At 42.3% G+C, this 15,497-nt stretch overlaps 1 protein-coding gene across 4 annotated transcripts in view; it reads right to left on the bottom strand.

Moving 5' to 3' along the window:
- Positions 1–15,497, bottom strand: part of elnb (elastin b) — a 62,249-nt gene that overhangs the window by 28,349 nt on the left and 18,403 nt on the right. For 2 of the 4 annotated variants that reach the window (XM_014195740.2, XM_014195741.2), the window contains exons 8-20: positions 13,271–13,459; positions 12,816–13,124; positions 12,554–12,634; positions 12,384–12,431; positions 12,158–12,220; positions 12,017–12,067; positions 7,207–7,269; positions 5,737–5,787; positions 4,734–5,240; positions 4,296–4,322; positions 1,641–2,111; positions 583–615; positions 112–453 (exon numbers count right to left, since the gene is read on the bottom strand). In XM_014195740.2, the coding sequence (XP_014051215.1) occupies positions 112–453; positions 583–615; positions 1,641–2,111; positions 4,296–4,322; positions 4,734–5,240; positions 5,737–5,787; positions 7,207–7,269; positions 12,017–12,067; positions 12,158–12,220; positions 12,384–12,431; positions 12,554–12,634; positions 12,816–13,124; positions 13,271–13,459 (2,235 nt within the window). The remainder of the gene's footprint in view (positions 1–111; positions 454–582; positions 616–1,640; positions 2,112–4,295; positions 4,323–4,733; positions 5,241–5,736; positions 5,788–7,206; positions 7,270–12,016; positions 12,068–12,157; positions 12,221–12,383; positions 12,432–12,553; positions 12,635–12,815; positions 13,125–13,270; positions 13,460–15,497) is intronic. The other 2 variants (XM_014195742.2, XM_014195743.2) reach the window with 2 other exon arrangements.

Here is a 15,497-nt window from a genome sequence, read left to right as displayed (position 1 = left end):
TCTGCATTATTGGGAAGGGCCTGTAATTAAGCATTTCAGTGTTAGCCTACACCTGTTTACGAAGCATGTGACAAATCATTTTAGATTTTTTGACCCACTGGTTTAATGTACCTCCAGCACCAGGTCCGTAACCAGCACCACTACCAGGTAAACCACCTCCGGGTCTGTATCCACCACCAGGCACTCCACCAGCACCAAGCCCAGCTCCAGGCCCTGCTCCCTGGCCAAGTCCAGTCCCAGCACCCACTCCTGGTCCATAACCACCACCGGTTCCACGGCCAGGTCCATATCCAGAACCAGGACCATAACCACCAGGGAAACCTCCACCACCACCAAGCCCAGATCTGGGCACTCCCCCCTGGCCTACTCCAGTCCCTGCTCCCCCTCCTGGTACTCCTCCCAGGCTGGCTGCCTGTCCTCCTCCTGGGGTCCCAAGGACACCACTTAGCATACCTGTCAGTGGAGACATTGATTTTCCTCTCTATTAAAGTACTATACCAGCTGGTACTGTATGCATACAAATAAATATTTCAAAACGGAACTTTCAACTTTACAAAAGACAAGGATATTGGATTTACTCACCATATTTACGAGCTTTGGCATTTGCATCATATCCTGTAAAGGAGCACATTTATGAATTAAATATACATCCTGTTTTCTCTTTTACAGAGCATTCTTGTCACTGAACAGGAAAACAAAGGGATGCAAAGTCACTGAATACTGAATCACTTATAGCTGTGCCTCCAGCTCCAGTTCCTTGTCCTTCCCCAGCTTCACCTGGTTCATTGACTGGTTCTTTGACTGAATGTCTATTTAATGTGTATATTGTGTTTATTTATACTTGCCTATTGATACACTTGATTTGTATGGTGCAGGGCTCATTTGTAAAAGAGACTTTAGTATCAATATGACTTCCCTGTTGACATAAAGGTAAATAAATATATCTACCTCATTTACCTCGTACCCGTGCACATTGACTTGGTATTGGTACCCCGTCTATAGAGCCAAGTTATCGTTACTCATTGTGGATTTATTCCTTGTGTTACTATTTTTCTGTTTTTCTCTCTGCATTATTGGGAAGGGCCTGAAATTAAGCATTTCAGTGTTAGTCTACACCTGTTTACGAAGAATGTGACAAATGTGGAAGGACCACCAGAGGGCAGGCTGGGCTCACGGATAGTAGCCCAACAAGGCATGTGAGACAAGGTAACCAGAGTCAATTAAGCACAGCTGACGGTACTAATGAGATATTCTCTTTCCCCTACAAGAGAGAGGATGGAACCAGCAAGAAGAGGGGAAGATAAACTATCTCTGGAAAATGGCTACGGAGAGAGAGGTGTTATCCAAGAAGATCCATTAAGACGGTGACGAATATGTGATTGTTGTTATAGTTTGAAGATAATCGTAATGTGATCCTGTGTCATCTAAAGAAGAAGATATATGTTGTTCCTTTGGAGATTCTCATTGACTGTGTTGGAGTGTTTGTATTGTCAGAAATCCCTCAATAGAGAATTGTGTTAAATCAAGAAAACCTACTCTGGACTCGTTTATTCCACCTTTCCACTTTAGAGTGACACCAAATGACTTGGTCCGCTCACACAAATCATATTTGATTTTTTGGACCCACTGGTTTAATGTACCTCCAACACCAGCACCAGGTCCGTAACCAGCAACACTACCAGGTAAACCATCTCTGGGTCTGTGTCCACCACCAGGCACTCCACCAACTCCTCCACTTGGTCCATAGCCGGCTCCACCTGGTCCATAGCCAGCTCCACCATGTCCTTCCCCAGCACCACCTGGTCCAACCCCTCCACCTGTTCCATAACTTCCAGCACTACCTGGTCCATAGCCACCAGGTCCAGCTCCACCTGGTCCATAGCCGGCCCCACCTGGTCCATAACTGGCCCCATCTGGTCCAACTCCACCTCCAGGACCGACGCTACCGCCAGGCCTGTAACCGCCTCCTGGTTCCCCTCCAGCCCCACCAGGCAGTCTTCCGGTTCCAATCCCAGATGCAGGCACTCCCTGGCTGAGCCCAGCACCAGCTCCTGCTGATGGACCTCCTCCTCCTAGACCACCACCAGCTCCAGTGCCTGCTCCACCCTGACCTGGAGAAAGGGAGGCAATGGTCTTGTATGAAGAGTGCTTATTCGTCAACAATTACAGGACCAGTGAACTACATGTAGTTAAACTAGTAATTTAATTCCACTTTGCAGTAGCTTGGTGGTAGTTGAACTAAATTCAAATCTTGCTACTGTTTTTACCATGCAGTGGTGTACTTAACTACACACTATTATAAATATATATAATATTATACAGTTGAAATCGGAAGTTTACATACGTTTAGGCTGGAGTCATTAAAACTATTTTTCAACCCATTTTTCAACCACATTTCTTGTTAGTAAACTATAGTTTTGGCAAGTCGGTTAGGACATCTACTTTGTGCATGACACAAGTAATTTTCCCAACAATTGTTTACAGATTATTTCACTTATGATTCACTGTATCACAATTCCAGTGGGTCAGAAGTTTACATACACTAAGTTGACTGCCTTTAAACAGCTTGGCAAATTCCAGAAAATTATGTCATGGCTTTAGAAGATTCTGATAGACTAATTGACATCATTTGAGTCAATTGGAGGTGTACCTGTGGATGTATTTCAAGGGCTACCTTCAAACTCAGTGCCTCTTTGCAGGACATCATGGGAAAATCAAAAGAAATCAGCCAAGACCTCAGAAAAAAAATTGTAGACCTCCACAAGTCTGGTTCATTCTTGGGAGCAATTTCCAAATGCCTGAAGGTACCCCGTTCATCTGTACAAACAATAGTACGCAAGTATAAACACCCTGGGACCACGCAGCTTCCATACCTCTCAGGAAGGAGACGCATTCTGTCTAGAGATGGACGTACTTTGGTGCGAAAAGAGCAAATCAATCCCAGAAAAACAGCAAAGGACCTTGTGAAGATGCTGGAGGAAACAGGTACAAAAGTATCTATATCCACAGTAAAACGAGTCCTATATCGACATAACCTGAAAGGCCTGAAAGGCCGCTCAGCAAGGAAGAAGCCACTCCTCCAAAACCACCATAAAGAAAGCCAGACTACAGTTTGCAACTGCACATGGGGACAAATATCGTACTTTTTGGAGAAATGTCCTCTGGTCTGATGAAACAAAAATAGAACTGTTTGGCCATAATGACCATCGTTATGTTTGGAGGAAAAAGGGGGATGCTTGCAAGCCGAAGAACACCATCCCAACCGTGAAGCACGGGGATGGCAGCATCATGTTGTGGGGGTGCTTTGCTGCAGGAGGGACTGGGGCACTTCACAAAATAGATGGCATCATGAGGAAGAAAATGGTGTGGCTATATTGAAGCAACATCTCAAGACATCAGTCAGGAAGTTAAAGCTTGGTCTCAAATGGATCTTCCAAATGGACAATGACACCAAGAATACTTTCAAAGTTGTGGCAAAATGGCTTAAGGACAACAAAGTCAAGGTATTGGAGTGGGCATCACAAAGCCCTGACCTCCATCCTATAGAAAATGTGTGTGCAGAACTGAAAAAGCGTGTGCGAGTAAGAAAGCCAACAAACCTGACTCAGTTACACCAGTTCTGTTATGAGGAATGGGCCAGAATTCACCCAACTTATTGTGAGAAGCTTGTGGAAGGCTACCAGAAATGTTTGACCCAAGTTAAACAATTTAAAGGCAATGCGACCAAATACTAATTGAGTGTATATGAGTGTAAACTTCTGACCCACTGGGAATGTGATGAAAGAAATAAAAGCTGAAATAAATCATTCTCTCTACTATTACTCTGACATTTCACATTCTTAAAATAAAATGGTGATCCTAACTGACTAAGACAGGACATTTCTACTAGGATTAAATGTCAGGAATTGTGAAACTGAGTGTAAATGTATTTGGCTAAGGTGTATGTAAACTTCCGACTTCAACTGTATATATAATAATAATAATTATAATAAAAATAATAATATGGGTAAGTTTGCGTTTGATATGCTAAATTACACATTCTGTTAACATCTGACTCCAGAGTGATCTATTCTAGTTTGGATGTAGTGAACTACTTTTCCAAAGTAACTTTAGCTAAGTAAACTATACATTTCTTAAGGGTAGCTTTAGTGTAGTTTAACGTCTTCCAGTGTGAAGTAATTGGTAGCTTGGTAAACTATATTTTCAGAGTAGCTTACCCAAAACTGAATAGGATGCAGACAGTTACCTTAAATAAATCATAGTTATGTGCTCTTGATATTGAAGCAAACTCTCACCATATTTGGCTGCCTTAGATCCAGCTCCTGTAAAATAGAGCGATGCAAGAAACTGAAATTAGCATTGGCATCAGATGAAATAACTTATCCTTAAAAAAATAAGAATATTTAAGTGAACTCCTTCTGTATTTCAAACGCCAAATGCGTAGCCATGCAGAGTGTAGGATGGGAGGTAGCCAGAAGGAGGGACCTGGTGGGGGGGAGGAGTGAGTGTACACATATCTAGCACATTCTACACGTGTATGATATGTAAGATATCATGTGGAAAGATAGGAGAATGCCCCCACACACTGTTTAGATGCTCTCAGAGTTTGTTGAGGACCAGATTCAATGTTTATGTCAATATGGTCAAAATTTTGCAACATCAAAACAGCTAGGAGTATTTAAAAACTTGTCAGCAAGTATTCTCCTTTCTTTTCCTTTATGTCTCTAACTCACCTCCTGGGTAGGCACCTCCTACTCCTAGGCCAGCCCCTGGGTACCGCCCTCCACCTGGGTAACCCCCTGGGTATCCATACCCACCTGAGCCAGGGACGCCCCCTGCCCCAGGTACGCCTCCTGCTCCGGCTCCGCCCCCATAACCAGGTACGCCTCCTGCTCCGGCTCCGAATCCAGGTATGCCTCCTGCTCCACCTCCGTAACCAGGTACACCACCAGCTCCAGCTCCAACTCCATAACCAGGGACCCCACCTGCTCCAGGTACACCGCTAGGTACTCCTCCTGCTCCGGCCATGCCCCCTTGACGAGGTACACCACCAACTCCATAACCAGGGACCCCATCTGCTCCAGGTACACTGCTAGGTACTCCTCCTGCTCCGGCCATGCCCCCTTGACGAGGTACACCACCAACTCCATAACCAGGGACCCCATCTGCTCCAGGTACACTGCTAGGTACTCCTCCTGCTCCGGCCATGCCCCCTTGACGAAGTACACCTCCAGCTCCAGCTGGCCAGGGACAGACAGTTCTTATCTTTGACTCCAAACCACACTGAACCCCCAAACACCTAGGTCCCCCACACTACAAACACTTGAGTCCCCCCACATCAAACACCTGAGCCTCTCCACACCAAACACCTGAATCCCCCCAGACCACAAATACCTGAGTCTCCCCACACCACAAACACCTGAGTGCCCCCTGACCACAAACAACTAAGTTTCCCTATTCCCCAAACATGTGAGTCTCCCCACACAACAAACACCTAGGTTCCCCACACTACAAACACTTGAGCCCCCCCACATCACAAACACCTGAGCCTCTCCACACCAAACACCTGAATCCCCCCAGACCACAAACACCTGAATCATTCAATACCTGGGTAATAAAACCTGTTATGTCACCAAACGTACACTTACCATCTTCCTAAGGACTAGTTCATCTAGTCTTACCGTAAACCTACCAACTACCACTTTCCTAAAGGATGAATTATTAATTCAGTCTTACCATATTTAGCAGCAAGCTTGGCCTGGGAATTAGCTGATTTGCCTCCAGCCCCTAAAAATGGAAGAGAAGAAGAGGACAAAGAGGAGGAATGAAATAAGCAAAGGAAGAGAAATAGCAGGGTAATAGATATGGATTGTGGATTGTTGTAGTAGTTTTCTAGTGTCCCAACCTGGTCTCAGAGCATTTCATATTATTCTGTACGTAAATACGGGACACTCAATTTATAGTGAACAAAATGTCAAGTGTTGGTCCCATGTTTCATGAGCTGAAATAAAATAATCTCAGAAATGTTTCATTTGCACAAAAAGCTAATTTCTCTCAAATGTTGTGCACAAATTTGTTTACATCTGTTAGTGATCCTTTGCCAAGATTATTCCATCCACCTGACAGGTGTGGCACATAAAGGAGCTGATTAAACAGCATGATCATTACATTGGTGCACCTTGTTCTGGGGACAATAGAAGGCCACTAAAATGTGCAGTTTTGTCACAACACAATGACACCAATGTCTCAAATTTTGAGGAAGCATGCATTTGGCATGCTGACTGCAAGAATATCCACCAGAGCTTTTGCCAGAATTTCATGTCAATTTCTCTACCATAAGCCACCTCTAACGTAATTTGGCAGTACGTCCAACCGGCCTCACAAATGCAGACTACGTGTAACCACGCCAGCCCAGGATCTCCACATCCAGCTTCTTCATCTGAGGCATTGTCTGAGACCAGCCACCCAACTGAGTATTTCTGTCTGTAATAAAGCTGTTTTGTTGGGAAAAACTCATTCTGATTGGCTGGGCCTGGCTGCCTAGTGAGTGGGCCTGGCTCCCCTGCCCAGTCATGTGAAATCAATAGATTAGGGCCTAATGATTTATTTCAATCGACTGATTTCCTTATATGAACTGTAACTCTGTAAAATCATTGAAATTGTTCCATGTTGTGTTTACTATGGTATGTATTAATTTGTGGATGTCCATCACCTATTTCGTATGATATGTTTCGAATTACAATTCGTAATATATATTATGAATTCGCAATTGTACAATATCTTACACATTTCTAAAACATACTATATGTTACGAATTTGCTAAACTTATGATATGTTATGAATTCTAGCTAGGGGTTAGGGTAAAGTTTAGGAGTTAGGTTAAACGGTTAGGGTTAGCTAAAAGGGTTAAGGTTAGGGGTAGGGAAAGGGTTAGCTAACATGCTAAATATTTGAAAAGTTGCTAATTAGTTAAAATGCTAAAGTTGTCCGTAACGAGATTCGAACTTGCAACTTTGGGTTGATAGACGTTCGTGTTATATGCCCACTCATCCACTCCGACCAATCACGCTACTTTCATTTTCACCTTAAGTCTCATGTAACTATACAAAACATAACATACAAATTTGAGTGTCCCAAATTTATGTTTACTATGTTACGTCTACTATGATACATCTAGTTTATGAGACCAGGCTGAGTGTGCAGTACCTCCAGATTTAGGTGATATGAGGGGATATCCACGGAACACTCCATTTAAACTGCCTCGGCCACCTGAGGAGAAGAATATACACTATATACAATGTATTTATTTATATATTAATGTACATGTAACTGCCAAAATAAAGGAAACACCAACATAAAGTGTCTTAATAGGGCGTTGGGCCACCACGAGCTGCCAGAACAGCTTCAATGCATCTTGGCTTTGATTCTACAAGTGTCTGAATTCTATTGGAGGGATGTGACCATTCTTTCACGAGAAATTCCATCATTTTATGTTTTGTTGATGGTGGTTGAAGACGCTGTGTCAGGTGACGCTCCAGAATCTCCATACGTGCTCAATTGGGTTGAGATCTGGTAACTGAGACACACACACGCTATGCTCTTATGCTCCTTAGAGACCCCTCTTTCAAAATCTCTTCTTCTAGCCATGGTAGACAAAATAATGGGCAACTGGGAATTTTTATAAATGATCTTATGCATGATGGGATGTTAATTGCTTAATTAGCTCAGGAATCACACCTGTGTGGAAGCACATGCTTTCAATATACTTTGTGGGACACTCATTTACTCAGTGTTTCCTTTATTTTGCCAGTTACCTGTATATTAATGCACAAGGTGAGTGTTTATATAGAGTACATCCTGTGAGCTACAAAAGTATTGTACTCCAGCACTTTCGATTTGAAATGATATGATGATTTTAAGGTTCAGACTGTCAATTCTAATTTGAGGGTATTTTCATCCATAGCAGGTGGAACATTTAGAAATTACAGCACTTCTTGTACATAGTCCCTGCATTTTAGGGGACGGAAACTATGGGGACAAATTCACTTATATCCTGTTAGGGATAGGGGGCAGTATTTTCACGGCCGGATGAAAAACGTACCCGATTTAATCTGGTTATTACTCCTGCCCAGAAACTAGAATATGCATATAATTAGTAGATTTGGATAGAAAACACCTTAAAGTTTCTAAAACTGTTTGAATGGTATCTGTGAGTATAACAGAACTCATATGGCAGGCCAAAACTTGAGAAGATTCTATATGGGAAGTGCCCTGTCTGACCATTTCTTGTCCTTCTATAGCCTCTTTATCGAAAATACAGGATCTCTGCTGTAACGTGACATTTTCTAAGGCTTTCATTGGCTCTAGGAAGGTGCCAGAACGTTGTATGATAGCTCTGCAGTCTCTGGGCGAAAAACAGTAGGGATTTTGGTGAGTGGTCCTTCTAAGCACAATGGCACTGGTCCGCGCGTGCATGTGGCGACTCCATGTTTTACTTTCAGTGTTTGAACGGATACAACGTCTCCCGGTTGGAATATTATCACTATTTTACGAGAAAAAAAGCATAAAAATTGATTTTAAAACAGCGTTTGACATGCTTCGAAGTACGGTAATGGAATATTTGAATTTTTTGTCACGAAATGCGCCGGCGCGTCACCCTTCGGATAGTGACTTGAACGCACGAACAAAACGGAGCTATTTGGATATAACTATGGATTATTTGGAACCAAAACAACATTGGTTGTTGAAGTAGAAGTCCTGGGAGTGCATTCTGACAAAGAACAGCAAAGGTAATCCAATTTTTTTAATAGTAAATCTGAGTTTGGTGAGTGCCAAACTTGGTGGGTGTCAAAATAGCTAGCCATGATGGCCGGGCTATCTACTAAGAATATTGCAAAATGTGCTTTCACCGAAAAGCTACTCTCCTGACATAATCTAATGTTTTGCTTTCGTTGTAAAGCCTTTTTGAAATCGGACAATGTGGTTAGATAAAGGAGAGTCTTGTCTTTAAAATGGTGTAAAATAGTCATATGTTTGAAAAATTGAAGTTTTTGCATTTTTGAGGTATTTGTAATTCGCGCCACTCTATACCATTGGATATTGGTGAGGCGTTCCGCTAGCGGAACATCTAGATGTAAGAGGTTTTAAGACAATTGATGTATGGATGACTCATAGTGAAGACTGGGTCTGTCCCTAACAGGATATGTGTATTAAAGTAGTAAAAAGTTAAGTATTTGGTCCCATATTCATAGCACGCAACATCAAGTTTGTGACTTTACAAATTTGTTGGATGTATTTGTATGTTTGCTTTGGTTGTGTTTCAGATTATTTTGTGCCCAATACAAATTAATAGTAAATAATGTATAGTGAGAAAGTTACACACACAAATATCATACCCCCAAGACATGCTAACATCTCACCATTACAACAAGGGAGATTGGCATTTTATATTGTTGGGGGGGTATGAAATTGTGCATCTGTAACATTCTCACTCATCATTATTCACAATTCATCAGGACTATCTGTAATCATGGTAGCATCCACATTAATATAGAAGTGTTTAGAAACATATGATATTCTTATTACAATAAAAGTGACTCCAAAATGACACAATACATTATTTACCATTCATTTCTGGGCACAAAATAATCTGAAACAACTAAAACAAACAGCAAATGCATCAAACAAAAATGTACGTTTTTACTACTTTAATACACATATACAGTGCATTCGGAAAATATACAGACCCCTTGACTTTTTCCACATTGTTACATTACAGCCTTATTCTAAAATGGATTAAATCGTTTCCCCCCTCATCAATCTACACGCAATACCCCATAATGACAAGCAAAAACAGGTTTTTAGAAATGTTTGCAAATTTATACAAAAACCCCCTGAAATAATCACATAAGCATTCAGACCTTTTACTCAGTACTTTATTGAAGCAGCTATGGCAACGATTAGAGCCTCAAGTCTTCTTGGTTATGACACTACAAGCTTGGCTCACCTGTATTTGGGGAGTTTCTCCCATTCAACTCTGCAGATCCTCTCAAGCTCTGTCAGGTTGGATGGGGAGCGTTGCTGCACGGCTATTTTCAGGTCTCTCCAGAGATGTTCGATCGGGTTCAAGTCTGGGCTCTGGCTGGGCCACTCAAGGACATTCAGAGACTTGTTCCGAAGCCACTCCTGCATTGTCTTGGCTGTGTGCTTAGGATCGTTGTCATGTTGGAAGGTGAACATTCGCCCCAGTCTGAGGTCCTGAGTATTCTGGAGCAGGTTTTCATTAAAGATCTCTCTGTACTTTGCTCTGTTCATCTTTCCCTCGATCCTGACTAGTCTCCCAGTCCCTGCCACTGAAAAAAATCCCACAGCATGATGCTGCCATCACCATGCATCACCATAGGGATGGTACCAGGTTTCCTCCAGATGTGACACTTGGTATTCATGCCAAAGAGTTCAATCTTGGTTTCATCAGAACAGAGAATGTTGTTTCTCATGGTCTGAGAGTCCTTTAGGTGCCTTTTGGCAAACTCCAAGTGGGCTGTCATGTGCCTTTTACTGAGGATTGACTTCCGTCTGGCCACTCTACCATAAAGGCCTGATTGGTGGAGTGCTGCAGATATGTGTGTTCTTCTGGAAGGATCTCCCATCTCCACAGAGGAACTCTGGAGCTCTGTCAGAGTGACCATCTGGTTCTTGGTCACCTCCCTAACCAGTGGCCTTCTCCCCCAGGATTGCTCAGTTTGGCCGGGAGGCCAGCTCTAGAAAGAATCTTGGTGGTTCCAAACTTCTTCCATTTAGGAATGATGGAGGCCAATGTGGTCTTGGGGACCTTCAATGCTGCAGACATTTTTTGGTACCAGATCTGTGCCTCGACACAATCCTGTCTCAGAGTGCTACAGCAATTCCTTCGACCTCATGGCTTGGTTTTTGCTCTGACATGCACTGTCAACTGTGGGACCTTTATATATACAGGTGTGTGCCTTTCCAAATCATGTCCAATCAATTGAATTTACCACAAATGGTCTCCAATAAAGTTGTAGAAACATCTCAAGGATGATCAATGGAAACAGGATGCACCAATTTCGAGTCTCATGCCCAAGGGTCTGAATACTTATGTAAATAATGTATTTTTGTTTTTGATTTTTAATCAATTATTTTTTCGCTTTGCCATTATGGTGTGTTGTGTGCAGATTGATGAGGACATTTTTTTTGTTGAATCCATTTTAGAATAAGGCTGTAAGGTAGCAAAATGTGGAAAAAGATAAGGGGTCCGAATACTTTCCAAATGCACTGCAAGTGAATTTGTCCCAATAATCTTGGTCCCCTAAAATATGGAGAGGGCTATGTACAAAAAGTGCTGTTATTTATAAAACGGTTCACCCGATATGGATGAAAATACCCTCAAATGAAAGCTGACTGTCTGCCCTGACAATCTGCCCTTTAACTCTGAAAGTGCAAATTGTACACTACAGTATTTTCAGTGAACATATGAATCCTACTGTACTGGTGTTAAAATAATACTTTAGAAAGTGTTAATATTCATTTATTAACTTTTATTTATTCAAGGGAACACAATAGATCCCCATGGGGGAGGTGTCATAATGCCCATAAAACCCAGCAGTCAAACATGGAGAATAATGGTTCCAATTGATTTTCCACCATTCATTTTTCCCACAGGGGATTTTAGAGACACTTAAAATAAGGGCTGTGTTTTGTTTAGGCTTTGTGTCATTTTGATAACCATGTAAATCTGGGGAGGGCTATGTACAAAAAGTGCTGTTATTTATAAACGTTTCACCCTATATGGATGAAAATACCCTCAAATTAAAGCTGACAGTCTGCCCTGACAGTCTGCCCTTTAAGAGGTTAACCTCCTATCATTTCAAGTGCTGGAGTACAGAACCAAAACAACAACAAAAATGTCACTGTTTCAATACTTGGAGCTCACTGTATATTCACGTCTTATAAAATCAATTATAACACTGTTGTCCCTCTCTGTTTGATAAACCCTTACCTCCAGCTCCAGTGCCAACTCCAACTCCACCCTGACTCAGCACACCTGCCCCTGTAGGAAAGACGAGACCAAGGTCAACAGGGTGCAGAATTAGGTTAGGGGTCAAAGGTCAGTAGTTCAACAGGTGGATGACAGACTCACCTGTCTGGGGAACAAGTCCGGATCCAGTGGCAACACCTGGTAGAACCCCACGCCCTCCGAAACCTAAACACAATAATGGAGGAGAAATGAGAGCGCACCAAGGCAAAGTTTTGCAAAAGCAAACATGTAAAGTATTGCAACGTATCTCAGCTCAGACATGTAACGTATCTCAGCTCATCTAATCTCACAACATATCAACCAAATCAGAACATCTTGGCAGACATACCTTGACTAGGTACTATTCCACCTTGATAGAGTCCAGGTACTCCAACACCTGTGTTGATAAAGTAAGGAATATATGACAAAACAAAACTACTGTATATTGAAATAAAACTACTACCTTTACATCTATACTGCAGTAAGATATGGAGTTGGCCTCTGGGACTTGTAGTTTACCTGGCACTTGTTTGTTGGCCTTCCAACCGCTCTTCTCTCTAGCTCCACCCCCAGGGACTCCAGTCTGTGGAAGTACTGGTGCTGCAACAATATACATCAATCATTTTAATGAGGTGTATTGTACTGCATATCTTCTCCCTTAATTTCCCACTCAGTCTAATTTATATACTTTACACAATGAAATAGTGTTCAGCCTCACTCTGTTTTTTTGCATGTTCTCTGTGGATGTCGTAGTTCTCGGGTTTGATAAACCCTTACTAACCTCCAGCTGGTACTGCTGCGCCACCAGGCCCAAAACCACCAAGACCAACTCCACCTGCGCCACTAGGCCCAGTTCCTGCGCCACCAGGACCATATCCACCTGCGCCACTAGGTCCCGTTCCTGCGCCACCAGGCCCAGTTCCTGTGCCACCAGGCCCATGTCCACCTACGCCACCAGGCCCATGTCCACCTGCGCCACCAGGCCCATGTCCACCTGCGCCACCAGGCCCATGTCCACCTGCGCCACCAGGCCCATGTCCATCAGCACCACCAGGCCCATATCCATCTCCTCCTAGTGTACTTCCTGCTCCTAATGCAGATGAAAAAGGGTGAGAGAAATGCACAGAACAATCAGGCAATAGCCAGGTGGCCATAAAGAGCTGACCAAACTCTGTATACCTATGACATATGGCTCTGGTCATTCCACCCCTAGCCCCATCCTCCCAGAGCCTGTACCTGTTTTGGGAGGTTTCTGGCCTGCCCCCACCCCTCCAGCGTATAGACCACCAGCAGCACCACCGTAGCCTCCTCCAGGTCTGTATCCATCTCCTTGGCCAGCTCCAAGACCTTGGCCTGCTCCAAGTCCTCCAGCCCCTTGACCAGAACCTCTGGATCCCAGTCCCCCAGCTCCGAGGCCTCCATACCCTGATGGGAACACAGTATAGACATGATGTTTTGATGTGTTACATGAATCCAACACATGACGACATCATTAAATGGTGGCCTCACCCTGCTCCGAGGCCTCCATACCCTAATGGGAACACAGGAGGAATTATGTTTTATATGAATCCAACACATGATGGCATCCTTGCATTGTGGGCACATTTTTCTGAGGTTAATGTAAAATACATTTTAAATAACACTTAAATCCAAGCCTGGCTCCAAGCCCTGGAGTACGAAGCACTGCCCTCCTTTGGCCACTTACATTACAGCATCCAGTTTAATTCCCAGGTGTATTACACTACATCAGTGTTTCCGAACTGGTTTTCCCTCGGGACACAAATTGAACCAGGTTGTCTCAGTCTCAACCCAATACTCACATTGCACATTTTTAAATAATAAATCGGCAAGATACAGTCTGGAAAACATTTTTCATTGTTATATTTTTAAGTATTTCAAATAGTGTTTGAACCCAGGTCTGTGGCCCACTTTCTATCTCAGGGTCTAAAGCAGAGGTCTCCAGCAGTTTGATCATGAGCTACCAGTAGCTCACAGCTCACCTATGAGTAGCTCACCAAACAATTCCAGAAGTATGTGCAATTTTTTATGTAATCCATCGCAAACTGTCATAAACAAATCACACAAGTATCTGACACTGCAAGGTCCCAGCTACTGTCTAATCAACGCAACATTGACGTTATCCCACCCCTGGTTAGCCACTATTGGCTTAAAAAGCCAAACCTATGAAAATATCTGACATTTAATTTCCAGCAATATTGCCCTTGTCTGTCTGTATGGTGTGCATTTGTCTATCACTCCGTGTGTAGCCAGTTGATGTGATAACCATCTTGTGGGTTGACAGAAATACTTTCCCCAAAACCTTCTCAAATAAATGTTAACTGCAAAGTCAACTCGGTCTCAGAGCATTGTGTATTATTCTGTACATAAATTCGAGACACCCCATTCAGTATGATATGTTACTTTTCATATGGTATGTATTAATTTCTGGATGTCCACCACACATTTTGTATGATATGTTACGAATTACAATTCGTATTATATGTCACAAATATTTGCAAAATGTACAATATGTTACAAATTTGCAAAACGTACTACATGTCAAGAATTTGCAAAAGGTATGATATGTTACAAATTCTAGCTAGGTGGCTAGATGGCTCACATTAGCTAGGCTAGTCTTAGGGTTAAGTTTAGGAGTTAGGTTAAAAGCTTAAGGTTAGGGTTAGGGGAAGGGTTAGCTAAAATTGTTAAGGTTAGGTTTAGGGGAAGCATTAGCTAACACGCTAAGTAGTTGCAAAATAGCAAAAAAAAAGTAAGTACTTGAAAAGTTGCTAATTAGCTAAAAATGCTAAGGTTGTCCATGATGAGATTCAAACTCACAACCTTTGGGTTGCTGGATGTACGCATTATATGCTTACCATCCACCCCAACCAACCACCTTTCCTTTGTTTTTGCGTTAAGTAACCATCTGTCTCATGTAACCATACCAAAAGTAACATATCATACTAATGTGAGTGCCTGATTTACATTTACTATGTTATGTCTAATCTATAAGACTAGGCTGGCAAAGTAGGCTTACCTGGCAGAAGTTTACCATGAGTTAGTATACCATTTGTATCTATTATTTCTTATTTGCAAACTTAGCCATGAAATGAGAAGCAGCAGTACAGACCCGTCGCTAGACCTGCACAATACAAGGCACATTCCTCACTCGCTAGGTGCACAATTAAAGGGTCAGATGCACAAATAAAGGGGAATTACACTCAAAAATCAATTCCTTCAGACCTAAAAATGTTTTTCTTCTAATGTGATTTAAACATTTACATGGACTCAGAACATCCAATTTCATTGTTTCTCTATGAACAATTGTAATTTTGGGAGTGAAAAAAAAGTATTATTATAAAACCAGGAAAAATAAAACTGCTAAAACATCATTTTGGAAAAAAATTCAAATTTTATAGGGCCCCCTTTAAAGTTGTTTTTTAACCATTATTTTACCAGGTAT

Source organism: Salmo salar, chromosome ssa04 (assembly GCF_905237065.1).
Source record: "Salmo salar chromosome ssa04, Ssal_v3.1, whole genome shotgun sequence".
Lineage (NCBI taxonomy): Eukaryota > Metazoa > Chordata > Actinopteri > Salmoniformes > Salmonidae > Salmo > Salmo salar.
This window is presented reverse-complemented; position numbering and strand designations above follow the sequence as displayed.